Source organism: Neolamprologus multifasciatus, chromosome 4 (genome assembly GCF_963576455.1).
Source record: "Neolamprologus multifasciatus chromosome 4, fNeoMul1.2, whole genome shotgun sequence".
In the NCBI taxonomy this organism is placed as follows: Eukaryota; Metazoa; Chordata; class Actinopteri; order Cichliformes; family Cichlidae; genus Neolamprologus; species Neolamprologus multifasciatus.
Window position 1 is genome coordinate 4,336,403 of NC_140442.1, and position 19,679 is coordinate 4,356,081.

At 41.6% G+C, this 19,679-nt stretch overlaps 1 protein-coding gene and 1 pseudogene across 2 annotated transcripts; one reads left to right on the plus strand and one right to left on the minus strand.

The window, feature by feature from the left end:
• Positions 1-3,279: 3,279 nt before the first annotated feature.
• On the minus strand, positions 3,280-6,049 carry LOC146519518 (amine sulfotransferase-like). The gene is made up of 6 exons (XM_085157667.1): positions 5,678-6,049; positions 5,384-5,583; positions 4,894-5,020; positions 3,938-4,032; positions 3,663-3,834; positions 3,280-3,581 (listed from the first exon to the last, which is right to left on the minus strand). Exons 1-6 carry the CDS (start codon positions 5,817-5,819, stop codon positions 3,472-3,474), a joined length of 846 nt encoding a protein of 281 aa, XP_085013793.1. The 5' UTR covers positions 5,820-6,049; the 3' UTR covers positions 3,280-3,471.
• Positions 6,050-7,964: 1,915 nt separating this feature from the next.
• On the plus strand, positions 7,965-18,067 carry LOC146519519 (uncharacterized; annotated as a pseudogene). The gene is made up of 8 exons (XR_014873782.1): positions 7,965-8,502; positions 8,694-8,812; positions 8,904-9,190; positions 9,267-9,344; positions 9,598-9,650; positions 16,736-16,775; positions 16,884-16,951; positions 17,168-18,067. The product of XR_014873782.1 is annotated as an uncharacterized LOC146519519 (transcript).
• Positions 18,068-19,679: the final 1,612 nt, after the last annotated feature.

Genomic DNA, 19,679 nt, shown 5'->3' on the forward strand with positions numbered 1-19,679 from the left:
ATTATGATGACTGATAATGGAGATGAAGACAACAGACGATGAGGACAGGGAGGAACAGGGGTTTAAATGCACCAAGGAGGCAGTCAGAGAGAACTCGGGACAACTGGAGGCATTTAGGGATGCAGGGACTGACAGAGACGGGGAAGAAGTCTCATTGTGATGAGTAAAGTTTACCTTGCCTGGATGGGCAGCTCTCTGGGTGCTCAGCACCCCCAAAGCTCTGATCCTAGAATCGCCCCTGTTTCACACCTCAAACATTTAGTAAACAATTAAGCAAATACAAGTAATCTGCAATAAATTACAGGTAGTAAGAAAATAAACTACTAACTCTTTTACTCTACGTCCACACCTACACGGGTATTTTTGAAAACGCAGCTGTTTTGTCCACACGTAAACAGCGTTTCGAATCACTGAAAACTCAGATTTTTTAAACACATTTTTTGTGTTTAAGAGTTTGTAACGCAACGTGCCTTTTTCACGTCACGCTGTGCGCATGTTCTTTTTTTACATGAGATGAATTGCAGAATGGCAGATAGGGAGAAAATACTGTTAATCTGACTATCTGCAGGTTTTACACGCTTACACACGCAGTTACTGTCGCTCCATTTACAAAGGCAGAGGCCTCACAGTGTGATTATTTTACGTGTAGTTTTTTTTTCATGTGTAATAATATTCAACATTGCTATCAATACATTTTTCAAAAAATGCCTCTCTGTGCAAAATGGGTTTAAAAACATAAACAACTGTGGGATACTGTTTGCCAGTGATTTAAACAGCCCAGCGATTGCTCCTGACGAAGGGAAAACCAATTCTGCAGGGGAGACCTACCTCGGCACTTGTGCAGGTGAAACCAAAGGGCAGATATGCTTCACCATATTTTCTAGTCTTTGGTTTAGAATGAAGTTGGTTTGGAAACATATTCAGCAATGCTTCATCTCCTGCTTTGCGTTTCTGTGGGCGCCCCATGCTAGCAGTGTCCAAGCGTTTTGTCCCCCCCCTCTTTTCATTCCGCGCCCCCCCCCCCTGTTTTCACACAGCTGAATAAACGTCAAGCAGACAGCTGATTATCAGAAGTGTGAGATGCTCGAGAATATACTCCGGTGTCCCGTTATATTTTAGATAACAATGAGTTTATTAAACTTCACCGAAACAATCTGCAAATTTCATTCAAATTTAATAAACTATCATCTTGTCTTTATTTTTAGTTAGCACATACCTTAAACACTTACACGAGCTGTAAGCTAATGATAGTTATATGAGAGCAGATGCATGCTGGTGCAATAAGCTGTACGCTGTACATCCAATGGATGATGATCTGATTAGTCGACTAATTGCAAAAATAATCGGTGACTAGTCGACTATCAAAATAATCGTTTGTGGCAGCCCTAGTTGAAAACGTGTTTTCCGACGATGTTTGCTCTGTAGTAAAATTAGCGATATTTGACTGCCCTGTTGATCTCATTGAAATGTATACAGCCTATTTAAAATCTAAAACTTAACATTGTCCGTAGCCTGCTGTTGTTACCACTGTCCTGTTTGAAATGTAATGAGAGAAACTGGTTATTTTGCCATATGTGCATGTGCCGATATTGAACCCAAGGTACTAACTAGCTAACTGACTGGATGCCCATTAACCTTATAACTCCTGTTGTGTGTGTGTGTGTGTGTGTGTATGTGTGTACAGATTGTCAGTCCAAAGAGGGAGAGAGGACAGAGGGGAACATGAGGACAAAGTACAAGATCAGGAAGTACCAGGTAAGAAAACAGACAGGGAGTACTAACAGGCAAAACAGGAACTGTTTAACTGGCAAAGAAAAAGAAAGACAAACAACTAATACAAACAACTCATACAATCTGGAAGTTGTGTTCTCCCTATATTAAAGCTGCTATACAGAATCTGCAAAACAAACTGGGTTGTCAGCCCTGGCACTGCATTACCATATTGAGCTTCAGTCAGAGGAAGTCACGGTTGCCAAAGACTTTATAAAGCTCAAGAGTGAGGCTGGTGCCATTCCAGATATGTTAACATTGTACAATCTTCTGGATAATCAGATCTTCCCCAAACTGAAAACTGTTATTCAGGTTGCCCTAACACAGACCTTCCCAAAGTGTGGGGCCATTGCAGGGGGGGCGCGGAATGAAAAGAGGGGGGGGACAAAACGCTTGGACACTGCTAGCATGGGGCGCCCACAGAAATGCAAAGCAGGAGATGAAGCATTGCTGAATATGTTTCCAAACCAACTTCATTCTAAACCAAAGACTAGAAAATATGGTGAAGCATATCTGCCCTTTGGTTTCACCTGCACAAGTGCCGAGGTAGGTCTCCCCTGCAGAATTGGTTTTCCCTTCATCAGGAGCAATCGCTGGGCTGTTTAAATCACTGGCAAACAGTATCCCACAGTTGTTTATGTTTTTAAACCCATTTTGCACAGAAAAAAAAACTACACGTAAAATAATCACACTGTGAGGCCTCTGCCTTTGTAAATGGAGCGACAGTAACTGCGTGTGTAAGCGTGTAAAACCTGCAGATAGTCAGATTAACAGTATTTTCTCCCTATCTGCCATTCTGCAATTCATCTCATGTAAAAAATAACATGCGCACAGCGTGACGTGAAAAAGGCACGTTGCGTGACAAACTCTTAAACGCAAAAAATGTGTTTAAAAAATCTGAGTTTTCGGTGATTCGAAACGCTGTTTACGTGTGGACAAAACAGCTGCGTTTTCAAAAATACCCGTGTAGGTGTGGACGTAGAGTAAAAGAGTTAGTAGTTTATTTTCTTACTACCTGTAATTTATTGCAGATTACTTGTATTTGCTTAATTGTTTACTAAATGTTTGAGGCGTGAAATAAACCGCAATGGAGCAAAATATGGGTGTGTGTGGTTGGAGGATGTGTTAGTGCGTGTGTGTGCGCGCGTGCACGCGCGAGAAGGGGGGCGCAAACATTTTTCTTGTAAAACAAGGGGGGCCCAGCAAAAAAAGTTTGGGAACCACTGTCATAAAGCATTTTATAGCTGAGCACAACAGACACAACACTGAGCTTGATAAACGAGGAGTGGATGTGACTGAACATAAACTCAGGAAAATGTTTGCAAAGGACAAGTCTGATGGTTGTTTGATTTTTTCATAAAAGAAGAAAATGAATTTACTTAATATTTGAATAACAGTTACTATTACTTTTTTTACAACACTGATGGGATATTTTTGTCACCCTAATGAACGGACAGGTGGACACCCAAGTTTGTAAATGTGATAACTCGAGAATGAAGCCACACAGGATTTTCAAATTGATAACAGGTGTATCTACTAAAAGTGTTGGGTGAGTATAAATCTCAGTGGCGTCAGGACAGAGATGAAGTTTACTGAAAATCTTGTGAATGTGATAACACAGGTGTATCTACTAGGAGGCCTGAGGTGTACAACATGCCACTGCCAGTATTTTTACTGGGAGACCCTGAAGAGCTGCTCTGCTTATTCCCAGATGAACTTCAAAGGCAAATCACCAAGTTTCTCCTGAAGGAGTTGATCCACTCTTTCACTCTGTGCAACAGTCAGTGTGTTCTTCCAGTCTCCAATCTGCCCTGTAATGAAGACAAAAACACAACACCTGATACCCTGATATCACATTTTTCTGCACAGCAGCTGCAGGTCTGTTATGTTACCTTTACGCAGGAATTTTCCACTGAAGTGCTGTGGTGGAACGTGCTCATAGTTTGCTTTCGGATCATTCTTCATGTTCTCAAACTTAGCTTTTTCCACAACTTGACTGATGGCAGCTTCAGTCAGGTCTTTCCCTAAGAAGTTGCAGATCTTCTTCACTGATCCTTTCAGGTCCTGAAAGAAAAGCAGGAACACAACAGAAAAAGAACCTTAAACTCTGCCAGATATTTTATTTGAGTTTCCTTAGGAACAACAAAAATGTGAAGAAACATCTTACCAAAATCCTTTCCTCGTAGGTCAGGAAGAGGATGTTGTACTGGTCTCTGTTTGAATACCACTCCCTGACGTGATCAAACCAGGATGATGCCAAAACTGTATAGTGGTATAATGCATCCAGTTATTTGGCATTGTCATTTTATTGAGTTCAGATACAACCCACATGTCACAGTCAGTTGTTACCTACAGCATGACTGCAGGCATGATCAATCCACCCTTTTGGTTCTGATGGACAAAACTCAATAATAATTTAACACTCAGTCTATTATTATTCATGCTAATAATGCTGTATACGGTCCATGGCTCAAGGTCATCTATCAATAATTCTACCTCTACAATTCTCAAGCAATTATGTGACCAAGGACAGGACATGATCAGAGAATCCCTTCTCTCACCCCAACCGGTAATGGCAGATGGCTGGTTGTTTTTCCTTCCCACTGTCACCAAAGTGCTTGCTCAAAGGAGTTCATATGATTGTTGGGGTTTTCTCTGTATGTGTTATTGTAGGGTCTACTCTACAATGTAAAATGCCTTGAAGCGATTCTATTTTAATTTGCCGCTGCATGAATAAAATTGAATTGAATTGAATCAGTTCAGTTCTATTTGCATAGACAGTTATTGTGATTTGACCAAAAAATCGCCTTAAAGATGAAATGTGTCCACTGACCGCTGAAATCTGCAAAGCATTTGGTAATGTCACAGTTTAAACAATACAAGGACCACTGATTTAAATTTACAGATTGTGCTGCATTTACAAATAATTTTTCACGCAAAGTCTATAAGCAATTAATATACATCAATTAATATACAATATATATCAATATTTCAACTTCTGTCAACATGTCACCTTATAGACACATTTAACAATTAAATTGTTTAACTATAAAAAATTAGGTGTCAGCAATGGAATCTAGCAGGTAGTCATCATTATGCAGATGGCAGAAATGACAAACTTACCATTTCCTGCTATGTACCACTTAAAAAACTGCTCAAAGCTTTCCGGAGACCCCAAGGCTATATGTGCTTTGGTGAAGTGATAAAAAGACACCACGTTGTCCTTTGGATTCCTCATCAAATACACGATCTGATATATATTAAAACAAAAAACAAAACAAAGAACCCCAGAATTCAGTGTATAGTCTGTCACACTTGCCACTTAAATGTAATATTTCACTATTTAATGATAACTGGAGTTTAGGCTGTCATTCCTGTTTTATAGCTCTTTTTCCTATTTCTTCTTGATTTGATAAACCTCTGTTCAGTATCAACAAAAAACTGGAGTTCAGTAACCAATAGCTAACATGACAGAAGTTAAAGTGATTTTAGAAAGTAAAAATTTGAACTTGCTTTATATTTTCAACAACAAGCAATCAAATAGTTTTCACTTTCTCAAACTTTAAGAATGCCTCTTTCTTCAAGAAGAATTGAGCTTTTATAAAGTACTAACTTTTGTCTTATTCTTCTTCACTCCTGGAGGCATGAGATATTCGAGGAGATGTGAGGCAAAGAGCCGTGGAGAGGGAAGAAGAGTGTAATCAGCCATCTTGTACTCCAGCCACGGCATCCTCTCCACGTTGGTTGAATATTTATTCCGGTGCCCGTCCAGTTCGTAGATGGAAATGATGATCTGCTGAGCCCACACAGTGCCTGATGTGGGGAAAGACGTTAGAGCTGATCAGTGGATCAGTCTGGCCAGCAACAAAACTGCAAATATAAATAATGCGTAAGATTCCTCACCAACCTGACTTTGGATAAGTGACGAGGAAGACATCACTGTCTCTTATTTCAAAACTCTTAAGAGAGTCTATGTACTCTGGAGTTGTGTGAGTGGCCAGAAAGTTGTAGTTCTTATACCTGCACAGATAGTCACTGATCTGCTCCATCTCAGTTCTGAATCACACATACGGATACGGGGGAAGAGACACAGTATATATTGCCCTTCATCCAACGTGACAGTATTCTGCAGGATACAAGAACAACCAGGCACGTGCAGAGGGGGGGGGCTAGAGGGGCTTGAGCACCCGCCCCTTTCCTGATGGGTGCCCAAAGTGCCCTTTTGTTGAGGCAACTTTAAAAAAAAAATAAAAATTTAATGTGTGTGTGCGTGCGGAGTCCTGTCTGTGCCCCTCAACAATAATATTTAACTCTTAATCACAGTTTTGCTAAATAAAAGGATCTGGCTTGCATCTGTCACATGATCACATTTAACCAATGATCGTTTCCGGGCTTTTCCTGCCTTTCTGGAGGGATTATATTTCACTAAAAATGATCTAATATGCATGTCCACATAATTATGCATTATTATAATTATATTAAAAAACACACGCTGTATTTTAAAGAACATACATTAAGAAGCAGATTATATTAGATTTATATTTTAAATAAGACAAAATTTGGATTTTACAGCAGTAAAATTATTGTATCTCTACAGTTTAAAATGTAATAAGCTTTGCCCCTGCACAGAGTGGATAGTGAAACAAATGGAATCATCATAAATACATTATTTCATATTTATTACTTCCCCCTCCTCATTGCTTTATTATTGTAGCTCTAGTAATAAATAATAATGTAAGGATTCTGGATCAGCACCGTGATGCCCATAGTATATACAGTATTCTGAAGAAGATCTAAAATGTCCCTGTGTGTGCGTGCATGTGTGTGTTTTATTTAGATGGATTTTTAAAAAAAATATTACTCATGATATAACATTGTCCAGACATGCCTGGTAAGGACATGAGGAGGAAACAGTAGGAGCTGTGTGAGGCTACTAAAGGCAGTGCTATAACATTTTTCTGTCATCATTTTATTATAGATTAAGTGCAAGAGTTGTTAGGTTTGGATAATCAGATTATAGTTTATTGCAATAGCAAGTTGTGCCTTGTTCTCACATAGACAGCAAGTGGAGAGTGATATATGAAATGATGGGATGGAAGGAAGAAGAGAAGCAAAGAGTGATTCACAGGCAGAGCCTAAATTATTTCTCAACAGTTTTTTGTTGCCTTATGGTTCCAAGCGCTGTCACCAATCTTTGCATTTTGTTATTATCTCATGATACTTGTTTAATCAGCTACCATCTCTCCTATGGACTTTTTAATGTCTACAGTCTCAGATCAACACAGCCCTGCCCTTCCCATATTAGATTCTTGATGAATGTGTGTTGTTGTTATTCAGCCTGGCTCAATGTGCCCCTTTTTAACTTTGAGCACCCGCCCCTTTAAACCTCTCTGCACGGCCCTGAGAACAACTATAGTTAATGTTAAACTAAAAAGTTCAACAATTCGTTTTTACTTCACAGAAAAACATTTCCTGGACTATTTTTGTGCACTATAATGCTGCTGCTGGCACCTTGTTTTAATGGATTCACACACAAATTAGGTAGTGTGCAATAAGACAGGGAGACGTGGCTTGCAGTTTCCTGAATACTCCGCCATTATTTATTTAAATTCACAAATATGCACTCCTTTTATCACTTTTACAGTTTTACAACTGTGTATTTACTTATTCCTAAACATAGCTCACACATTCTCCATATGTGTTACCAACTAGACTAAAGGGAATTAACACATTCCAATGCCATAAACATGACCAATTTTCTTGTAAGACTTGTTTCAAAATGAATTCCAACAAGACAAATCTATAAATCTCAAATAGTTTGAAAGAATGGTGTAATCAGCACCATCTTACGGTGGCTGGGAAGTGCAAAGCGCAACAAATTAAAAATCCGCAACAAATTAAAAACCCACAACAAATTAAAAATCCGCAACAAATTAAAAAACCCACAACAAATTAAAAATCCACGACAAATTAAAAACCCACAACAAATTAAAAACCCACAACAAATTAAAAACCCACAACAAATTAAAAATCCACAACAAATTAAAAAATCGCAACAAATTAAAAATCCACAACAAATTAAAAAACCGCAACAAATTAAAAATCCACAACAAATTAAAAAACCGCAACAAATTAAAAATCTACAACAAATTAAAAACCCACAACAAATTAAAAACCCACAACAAATTAAAAACCCAACAATTAAAATCTACAACAAATTAAAAACCCACAACAAATTAAAAAAACACAACAAATTAAAAATCCACAACAAATTAAAAAACCGCAACAAATTAAAAATCCACAACAAATTAAAAAACCGCAACAAATTAAAAATCCACAACAAATTAAAAACCCACAACAAATTAAAAAACCGCAACAAATTAAAAATCCACAACAAATTAAAAATCCTTGACGGAAAGGGATTGTCTGAAATACCAGAAGTGGCACAACGAATAGGCTTACTCCATATTTGTAGCTCAGAAAAGTGATTCAGGATGTCAACAAATGTCGAGAAACTCACTCCTCACAGCGCTTCCTCATTACCCTGACGGTGCTCGCTGCACTACATAGAGAACCGGAAAATGTTTTGTCCGTTTTGTGGCGTTAGCTTCAGCCTCTTCACCCCTTTTTGTGCTTCCTGTGGACGGTCTCTGGAGCTTTTGCGGCACACAGACCAGGCTGAAGGGTCAGACTCCCCAGGGACATCAAAACAAACAGAAAATTCTGAACAAAGTAATTTTGATATATTACTCACTTTTTATTCTCTTCAGACAGTCTATGCTATTTCAGTTAAATAGCACATTTATTTACCATTTTGGCTCCGTTTTCTTTTTATGTTTGCTTATACTGTATTCTCGTCTACATTTAGTAATGGAGAGTGCTTATAACCCCGTTTTGATGTTAAACGTTTTTCATTCAACCAGAACAAACATGTCCGTCATACAAGCAGTTCATGGAGTACAAAAGATCAAAATCCATAGAGCGTCAGGCCTTCAGCTGTGGAGCAAAATTAAAACTCAAGCAACAGAGTAAACCTGTCAAGGTAAGCCATCACAGGTAACTTTATAAATGAGGATTTGGCAATTATTCTTAAAGTGATCTGGCTTTTATTATTTCTTTCTATATCAATATAGGATTAATGGTGTCACAACAAACAGACTTAAAACCGCTAAGAGGGAAAACACTGCCCTTATTTATCAGCCCCGAAATTACAGCCCCTGACCTCCTGAAGCAGGCTGTAGAAAAAATGAGAACATTCAACAAGGACTTGGTGGAGGGACCATATGTCCTTTTGTATCCCGACTGCACAGAGGTGATAAATGTGCCTGGGACAGAAAGGCCATTCCGATTGGCAGACTACAAAGAGGAAATAGGAAAGAACTACAACAGGATTTCTCCTAGAGAGCCACTTCAAACATTCGTTAATTTTATATTTTGATGTGTTTACATATAGAGCAACTAATAATGTGTTTATTTTCTCAGCTCTGATTGCAGAGGATGGTACCTCAGACTCAGACCCTGAGATTGTGATTACATCAAGAAGCACAGCTGAGTTCAACCAGGCAGACACATTGGTGTGTACTTTTTTTCTCCCCTCCACCATGCCAGAGGCCTATGAGTGGCCCTGGCAGAGGTGCATGTCCTCTGAGTGCTGTATTTTTTTTCTCTATAATGATCATAATTCTGTAACATCCATGGGTGGATTATTTTCATTGTGTGATTATATGTTCTTAAAAAATATATATATTTTTTTAATGTATTGATGAACTATCGAAATACGATACAAAGTTGTTGAAAGCTTTGAAAAGTGCATATTTTTCATCTTAGGTTTTCAAACCACAAGACCAGAGTACCCCTAATGGTAGACATGCAGAGAAGGAGTAAGTTATTTCAGAGCTTGTTCTGCTATATATTAGAGTTGGGCAATACAATATTTTCATGTCACAATATTTCTTTGTTTTATTTCAGGGAATATTGATATACATCATGATATAAACCGCTAGATTTTTACATATTAAATGTGCTATTGCTCATGGAAAATGGTCTGTATTTGTATAGCGCTTTACTAGTCCCTAAGGACCCCAAAGCGCTTTACACATTCAGTCATCCACCCATTCACACACACATTCATACACTGGTGATGGCAGATACATTGTAGCCACAGCCACGCTGGGGCGCACAGAGGCGAGGCTGCCACTGGCGCCACCAGTAGGCAACGGGTGAAGTGTCTTGCCCAAGGACACAACGACCGAGACTGTCCGAGCTGGGGCTCGAACCGGCAACCTTCCAAGATCATTACAAGTTCATTACAAGATGAACTTAAAATTTCACATAAGTAAGTTGTGAAATCCTCAGAAGCTTGTTTTGATTTAAATATTTATTTCCTGTCATAAGTTCAGGCAGACAGATGTATTAACATATTACATCTGTTTCGGATAACTAAAAAAAGGTACATGTTAAAAACTAAATAAAAAGTCAGGGATAAAGATTTCCATTTTCAAAAGACAACTGTTACGACCCGGCTCGAGATGACCGTAACAAGAGCGGGGTGTCCCGTGACTTCCCACGCCCAAACAGACACAGCCACAGCATCGGACTTTTAACAATGATTTATTGACAGCAATGGCACTCACGGTAGTGGGAGTGAATGATTTCGGGGTGAGCTAAGGCCAACACAACAAACAAAACACAACCTAGGCTTCGGTTCTCCTCTGACCTGTTCACGAAAAAGAAAAGAAAGGAATGACACAGTCTGACCTCCCTGGTCTAAAAACACAGGAGAAAAGAAGGCTTCCCAAAAGTAATCGGCAGCTCACCCCTACTTGCTCCGCACTTCACACACATGCCCGACCATTTATCCAAATAGCTATTGCTACGGCTGCTCCGTCTGGACCTGAGGCAAGTGCACGGGAAGTCTGCCACACCCCCCCACCGCAGCTGTTCGGTCGCCCTTTTATAGTCCGTGTCCACAGCAGGAACCAGTTACATCAGGCCGTTCCTTAGGTCCACCAATCACAGCCGAGCCCCTGCACAGGTGAATTAGCATACACACGTTAGGAAACAGATAACCCACCAACACAGGCACGTAACACCCCCCACCATAAGAATTAAACAACCACTTGCATGTTTAATTCCTACACGTTTACACTGCTCTAGAGAGGGCATCAGCGAGGACATTGTCGAGGCCCTTTTTATGGCTAATTTGCAGGTTGAAGTCTTGTAAAAGGAGGGACCAGCGCATGAGTCGCTGGTTGGAGTTTTGCATTCGGAAAAGAAACACAAGCGGATTATGGTCTGTGAACACTTGAACTGGCACGGAGCTAGACCCGACGTAGACTTCAAAGTGTTGTAAGGCTAGCAATAATGCAAGCGCTTCCTTCTCTATGGTGCTATAGTTCAATTGGTGTCTATTGAACTTCTTCGAGAAATAACAGATCGGACGGTCCACTCCGTGTTGATCTGTCTGCAGCAGAACCGCACCCGCTGCAGTCGCGCTGGCATCCACCTCCAACTTAAAAGGAGATTCAAAGTCAGGTGCTGCTAAAACCGGGGCACTGCACAGTAAAGTTTTCACTGACTCAAAAGCAGTTTGGCACGCCGCAGTCCATGTGAAGGGTTTGGTTGGGCTGACTAGGTCAGTCAGGGGAGCGACTACGGAGGCAAAGTTTTTACAGAAACCGCGATAGTAACCACACATTCCCAAGAAGCGGCGTAACGCCCTCCTTGTTTGTGGGATGGGAAACTCAATAATAGCCTCCACCTTAGCGGCTACAGGGCACACTCTCCCGTGACCCACCTGCTTTCCGAGGTAGGTGATGGTGGCTTTACCAAACTCACATTTGGTCAGATTTACGGTGAGCGATGCTTCCTTGAAACGCTTAAAAACAGTTAAGAGGGTTTGGAGATGACTGCTCCAGGAAGCAGAATAAATGACCACATCATCTAAGTAGGCCTCACAGTTAGGGACCCCGGCCAAAACCTTAGCCATCAGGCGCTGAAATGTCGCTGGCGCATTACTCAAGCCAAAGGGCATCACGGTATACTGAAGGAAGTGATCGGGGGTAACGAATGCAGAGATCTCAGACGCTCTTGCAGTTAAAGGAACCTGCCAATATCCCTTTAATAAATCCAATTTAGTCACATAAGTAGCGGATCCCACCCGATCAACACAGTCATCCATCCTAGGTAATGGGAAAGAGTCTGCTTTAGTGGCCGCATTCACCTTTTGATAATCCGTGCAGAATCGAGGAGTATTGTCAGATTTGGGCACTAACACACATGGGGAGCTCCATGCGCTAGCACTCAGAACGGCTAAGCCATGCTCAAGGAGGTAATTGACTTCTCTCTGCATTATTCCCCTTTTTACTGGATTCACCCGGTACGCATGTTGTTTAATTGGCTTATGCCCCTCCACATCAATGTCATGACTTAAAACAGTCGTTTGGCGCGGGTGATCAGAGAAAAGCGACAAGTTGTTTTTTATCAGAGTAATGATATCAGCTTGAGCAGTTTCAGGCAAATCGGCGACAAATGATTCAAGATCATTTAAAATTACTGAATTGTTCAGCCCACTACCTAATGCAGCATCATCCCTCCCAGATAATCCGTCATCTGACAGTTTGTAGGCGGGGAGGATGGCAACAGCACACACCGGGGGCGCTGTTGTATTCTGCTTACGGGGATAGAACAGTTTCAACGTATTCACATGACAAACCCTGGTTTTTCGCCGTCGATCTGGAGTGCTAATCACATAATGGTTGTTGTCGAGTTTACAGTCAACACTGTAAGGACCAGCAAACTGTGTTAGTAGACTGGACCCTACCACAGGCAGTAACATCAACACCTTCTCCCCTGGTTGAAAACTTCTATCCACAGCTTTTTTATCAAAACGAGCCTTCATTTTGGTTTGCACTTGCTTGAGGTTTTCCCCGGCTATTTTCCACGCTAGGCGAAGCCTATCTCGAAGCTGGCTCACATAGTCAGGTACACTACACAGCTCCTCCGGGGCCTCCGATAGCCATTTTTCCCTCAAAAGTCGGAGAGGGCCTCGGACCACATGTCCGAAAACCAACTGCGCGGGGCTAAATCCCAGCGACTCCTGTTTAGCCTCTCTAATGGCAAACAACAAGAGGGGCAACCCCTCATCCCACTCTTTACCAGACTCCAAACAGAACTTACGTAACATAACCTTGAGAGTTTGGTGGAACCTTTCCAAAGCACCTTGACTCTCGGGGTGATATGGACTGGATGTAACATGCTTGGCATGTAGTTCTTTAACGACCTGTGCAAAGATTCTGGACATGAAGTTGGTGCCTTGGTCCGTTTGAATGATTGTCGGCAACCCAAACACAGAAAAGAATTTAATCAAAGCTTTGATTACTGCTTTGGCTTTCACCGTGCGCAGCGGAATGGCTTCCGGAAATCTCGTTGCTGAGCACATTGCAGTAAGAATATACTGATGACCGGCTTTTGTTCTCGGCAACGGTCCCACACAGTCTAGTATTACCTTTTTAAACGGTTCACTCATTATTGGAATAGGAGTTAATGGCGCAGGTGGAATGGGCTTATTGGGTTTGCCCACCAACTGGCAGGTGGCACAAGATCGACAGTAAGCAGCCACGTGTTTTTTTAAGCCAGGCCAAAAGAAACTGCCCAGCACTCGGTAATAAGTTTTATTTATTCCGAGGTGCCCAGCCATGCCGGCATCATGTGCTAAGCTTAGCACCTGATCACGATGCTGAGATGGTACCACCACCTGTGTAACACTTGATGTTCCACTCTGATCAGAAGACCACCGCCTCATTAACACGCCATCCTGCAGGAAAAAACGGGGAAGGGTGCTTTCCCCAGCCGTGACAACGGCTGCAAAACAGGAACTCAAAGACTTGTCGTTTTCCTAAGCGCTTATCAAAGCTTCTTTCTTCACGTCGCCGCTCAATGCCGGTATTAATTTTAGCACACTGCGTTTATCCCCCACACTGTCTTTCTCCCGTACAGAAGGTTTTTGCTCCCCAGCCACAAACGTATCTGCGATACTAACCACATCAGCAAATTTGCGCGCTTGCGCCCGCGTAACAGCGCAAACGGGAAAAACTGTGGCTTTTAAATCAGCAGCAACAGGCGTATCCATCACTTCAGGCAGTGGAAACACTTTCCCCCCGGCCAAATCGTTGCCCAAGATAAACGACACACCTTTAAACGGCAACTGTCGTCTTATGGCGACCTTCACAGGTCCAGTTGTGATAGGTGAGTGTAGATATACTCTGTGAAGGGGCGCCCGAAGAACACTCATTTCAATTCCCCACACCAACACATCCGTGTGGCAGGCGGTTTTATCCGACAGTGGCAACACATCATCTAACATAAAAGATTGATGTGCCCCGGTGTCTCGGAGAATGGTGATAGGAACCCTGTCCTTCTCTTCTCCTGCCACCGAAACGAAGCCTTGGGAAAGGAAGGGTTTAAAACGTGACTCTACCTCCATCTCTGGGTCACACCCCTGCATCTGATCAGGACCGATAGGTGGGGAAACTACTTTAATGAGCCCCACGGGTCCCTTAGACCCTCTGCGCTGTTCTTTCTTCCGCAGCGCAGGACAACTGGCGATCAGGTGACCAGACTCACGGCAATAAAAACATTCCCGCCTTTCAGTTTCCTCCTGTCTCGCCCTTCGGGTCTGTTTAGGAGATTTTTGTCTCTTTTCCTGCCCTCCCCTCACTTCTCGTCCTGCCCCAGTTGGAAATGGAAAAATGACTTTATGTGTGAGGGTGAATTCATCTGCTAAGACTGCTGCTTTTGCCAGGGACATCACCTTCTGCTCATTTAGATAAACTACTAACTGATCCGGGAGACACTTTTTAAATTCTTCTAAAAGAACCAACTCCTTCAATCCCTCAATATCCCTCACTTTGCTGGCTTGCATCCAGCGTTCAAACAAGCGATGTTTCTCACGGGCAAACTCCACAAAGGTTTGTTCAGCGGTCTTTTCACTTTTACGAAATTGCTGACGGTAAGCCTCAGGAACTAATTCATACGCGTGCAGAATTGATTTTTTTACAATATCATATTGGAGGCTGTCGTTAACGGAAAGGCTAGTACATACTTCCTGAGCCTTGCCGATTAACTTACACTGAAGTAGCAGTGCCCAAAACTCCTTAGGCCAACTCAAGGCAGCTGCTATACGCTCAAAAGCGTGAAAATAGGAATCAACCTCAGCCTCCCGAAACGGAGGTACGAGTTTAACATGTTTGGTGATGTCAAAACTTGGTGAAGTAACTGCGGACATGTCAGGGCGACTCGAGACAGGTGTGGAGGCAGCGGAAACGGGTGTCGAGACAGCGGCGGGCTTACGTTCCAACTCCAACGCTCTGACCCGGAGGTGCATAGCTTGCACCTCAAGCTCTTTGGCGCGAACCTCTACCTCCCTAATACGGAGGGTCAAACGGAGGTCCTCCGTAGACCCTACTGCCTGAGGCTCCTCAGCCGCCCCAGACCCCACCTCTGCCGCATCCGACCCCGCCTCATCCGCATCAGGCTCCACCTCAGCCGGGGACACGCCAACGGGTCCTTTGGCATCTGGCTCCGGCTCAGCCTCCGGAGCCACCTCCACGCCGCCCCTACCAGGCCGCTTTACAGCTGCCTTCGGGGAAGGGAGAATGCCCCGCTCCACCAAGCCTGCACACAAAGCATCCTTCACCTCCGCTTTCCGGGCATTATAGGACACTTTAATATCAAAAAAACTTGCTATGATAAGCAAATCCGCCTTTCTACACAACTCTATCTTATCCCAGGAAGGCGAGGTAGCAAAGTCATCTAAAGAAAACTCCATCCTCCAACACACACACACCACACACCTCCCCACACACAAAAGAAAAAACGCCCGAACAAACCACAGACCACAAAAACGAGACAAAGGACGAGCCCCCAAATCATGTTACGACCCGGCTCGAGATGACCGTAACAAGAGCGGGGTGTCCCGTGACTTCCCACGCCCAAACAGACACAGCCACAGCATCGGACTTTTAACAATGATTTATTGACAGCAATGGCACTCACGGTAGTGGGAGTGAATGATTTCGGGGTGAGCTAAGGCCAACACAACAAACAAAACACAACCTAGGCTTCGGTTCTCCTCTGACCTGTTCACGAAAAAGAAAAGAAAGGAATGACACAGTCTGACCTCCCTGGTCTAAAAACACAGGAGAAAAGAAGGCTTCCCAAAATAATCGGCAGCTCACCCCTACTTGCTCCGCACTTCACACACATGCCCGACCATTTATCCAAATAGCTATTGCTACGGCTGCTCCGTCTGGACCTGAGGCAAGTGCACGGGAAGTCTGCCGCACCCCCCCACCGCAGCTGTTCGGTCGCCCTTTTATAGTCCGTGTCCACAGCAGGAACCAGTTACATCAGGCCGTTCCTTAGGTCCACCAATCACAGCCGAGCCCCTGCACAGGTGAATTAGCATACACACGTTAGGAAACAGATAACCCACCAACACAGGCACGTAACAACAACAAACACCAGATCACTCAAATTCTTGGTCAATTACATTTAAAAACAAAAAAGAATGATTCTAAAAATAAATCTTAGTTTACAGTAAGTTATACATGAGAGCAGACGTAAAATTGACAAAGTTTTTGTCAATATCATATGAATAAGCTAAGAAATAAAAGCAAATTCTCCTAATCTCTCCTTGTATATTTATTTTAATGGTTGGTTTAGATGTAAGTGGTGCCCAAACATCTCCGCGTGTGGCACTGCTTCCATTGCTTTCTGCTGCTACTGCTTTCCATTGAGAAAAAAGTATACTGCAATACATATTGTTGTTATTTTATTGCCCCACCCTAATATAAATATTTATTGGTTTCATAGCCTTTTTATAATGTTGGTATCATAAATAATATTAAACGGTATGAGCTACTTATCTGGACATTTTAATTCCAATACTCGTATTCTGTTTCAGACATGCTCCAGGACCTTCATCTACCATACAGTCAAGTCAGGTATTTGGGCAATTTCTGTCAGCATGAGGTTTTTTGCAATTGTTGAAATAATACAATGCTATGTATGTTTATGTACAGTATGCAATTTTTGTTGTTGTTGTTTTTCAGATTGTAATATCTGATACAGAGGATCTTGATCACCAAAACGAAACAAATCCAGTCATGAGTCCCTATAGGTAAATAAAAATGTGTCTTATACGTAATTTTAAACCTGTAACTACAGTACACGTTTGGGTTTGTGAAATGGGTAAAGATAGTTATAGGGTGAATAGAAGTTAGTCTAATCTTGGAATTATAATTTCTCAACAGTAAATATGCAGACCTGTGTGCCCCCTGCATTGAGGACGAGGATGAAGAGCTGGTTGAAGTTGCTTCACCGATTGACTACAAAGCACTATAAAATATCAAATACTACTTAAAATAACAACGCTAAATTGTATAGTCTTGCATTATGTCTTTCATTTTTGTGATTACAGGGAAGACGTTAACATTACTCTACCTGACATCATTGCAAACTTATCCATTGCTATTCATCATGGAAGTGTCAGCAGATTCAACATCTCAAGAGCAAATGTCTGGGATGGAGCAGTCAGGGGTTTCAGGCGGTTGTCATACTGAAACCACTGACATGCTGGTTAAATTTACTGATGATGCTGGCATTCTAGAAGAAGGACTTGATGCAGGTGGCCCAAAACGAGAGTTTTTGAGTCTGCTAATGAAACACATGAAAGATCGTCCCATTTTTGATGGACCAGAAGGACATTGATTCCTCGTCTACAATGCAAAGGGTATGCAATGATCAGATGTTTGATAAACTTAATTTAAAGGCTTTTTTGGACTTGTAAATCAATTTGTTTTTAATTATTATCAGAAGCAACTCATAATAGTTTTTTGGATTATTTCAACACAGCATTAGTCTGTCTGTCTATCTGATTGATCGATCTGACATCGATCGGATCTGATCGATCGATAGAGAGAGGTGTGTGTGTGAGAGAGTTTATCATTTACTGTATTCATTCACAGCTGTAAGGGAGGATGAATACTACCTAGCAGGAAAGATGATAGCCGTGTCAGTTGTGCATGGTGGTCCAGGGCCCCATTTCCTGTCAGAAGAGCTGGTACATTATCTTGCAGGCCAGACTTCAGTAAAAGCAACAGTGGATTCAGTGGATGTCCTGCGTGACTGTGTCATAAAACACAGTACTATGCTACAGGTGGCTGGTTGTCTAAGGCATGTTTCCACAGTTGAGGAAAAGAAAGACATTGTGTCTGACTATCTCCGGTGGTATATAATTGCTTGAAACTCATCTGTAATTGAGAGGTGAGACTACTATAGAAGAGACTATAGAATTATTGTTATGTTGTGCATAATTTCCGACTGAAATGTTTTACATTCTCCAAGGTTTCCAGAGTTCAAAGTTTGTCCATAGTTTGTGCATGTATTATGAACTGGTAAATTACATAAAGTTCTCCTCATTCTTTAGATTTAAAGATGGTCTTTCAGCACTTCATTTCCTGAGTGCACTCCAGCAACACCCTACTTTGCTTTCCCCGGTCCTGTGTCACATGGAAAAGAAACTCACAGCTCTTGAACTTGAGAGACTTTTCAAACCTGACTTCAGCCCATCTGGAAGTAACAGGAGACGTCTGGAAAGTCTGGAAACTGTGGGCTACTGGTCAGACTATCTGCTTGACTGTGAAGGTGTATACCAGTATTTCTTTTAGTACTCATTACAAGACAATGTGTTGAGTTCACATATACATATATAATTTTTTACATGTATTTTTATTTTTTGCAGAATCACAAACTGCTGTGTCAGTGGGCGATGTTCTCATGTTTGCAACTGGGCTAACATCACTGCCACCTTCTGGATTAGATCCACTACCAAGCCTACAGTTCCTGGATGACTCTTTATTCCCGATGGCAAATACATGCTTAAACTTATTGAAACTACCAATGATAACCTCATATTCCGTGTTTAAATCCAACATGGATTTTGGAATTCAAAACTCCCCAGGATTTAGATGTTTCTAGGATGTCTGGCCTTGTAGTTCAAACCTGCTGTTGATTTGTTTCTCAAGTTTTTAAGTCAAGATTTTTTTTTTTTAAAGATGTTATGAATAGGAGAAGGTGGGACATGCTGGTGGTGCAGCACAAATCCATTATAGTTTACCAGGGTTATTGTAGTTTTATTAGATAACCCAGTCACTTACAGCTGCTTCTTCTTGGCATTACATTGTAAATTCTGTAGTTTTTTTGCTACGGGACTTATCCAGAAATCAGTTGTGTATTTGAGCATGTTTTTTTTATTCTAAAAGATTAGATTAGATTAGATTAGATAAAACTTTATTAATCCCTCGGGTAGGTTCCTCTGGGAAATTTGTTTTTCCAAAAAGCACAGCACCGACAGAAGTTACAGAGTTAAGAATATTATATATATATATATATATATATATATACACACATATATAAATACAAAGACATATATAGATAAAATATACAAAGGGGATAAATAGAATAAATAGGAATAAAAATAAAAATAAAGATAAAAAATACAAGTGAATTGCACATTTCAAGTATGAAGTCTATTGCACTGCTGATTATTAACAAAAAGTATTGCACAAAAGGTATTGCACAGTGAAGAGAAGAGGCACTACAGCTTAGTTGTTCCCCCCTCCTTTGTCCTCCTGTTTCCCCTCCCTCTCCCCTCCAGAGAGGAGTTAAACAGTTTGATGGCGTGTGGGACAAAGGAGTTTTTAAGTCTGTTGGTTCTTGTCTTTGGGAGAAGCAACCTGTCACTGAACAGACTCCTCTGGTTGTTTATGGCCATGTGCAGAGGATGCCCAGCATCGTCCATAATGTCCAGCAGTTTCTTTAGTGTCCTTTTCTCTGCCACTGTCACC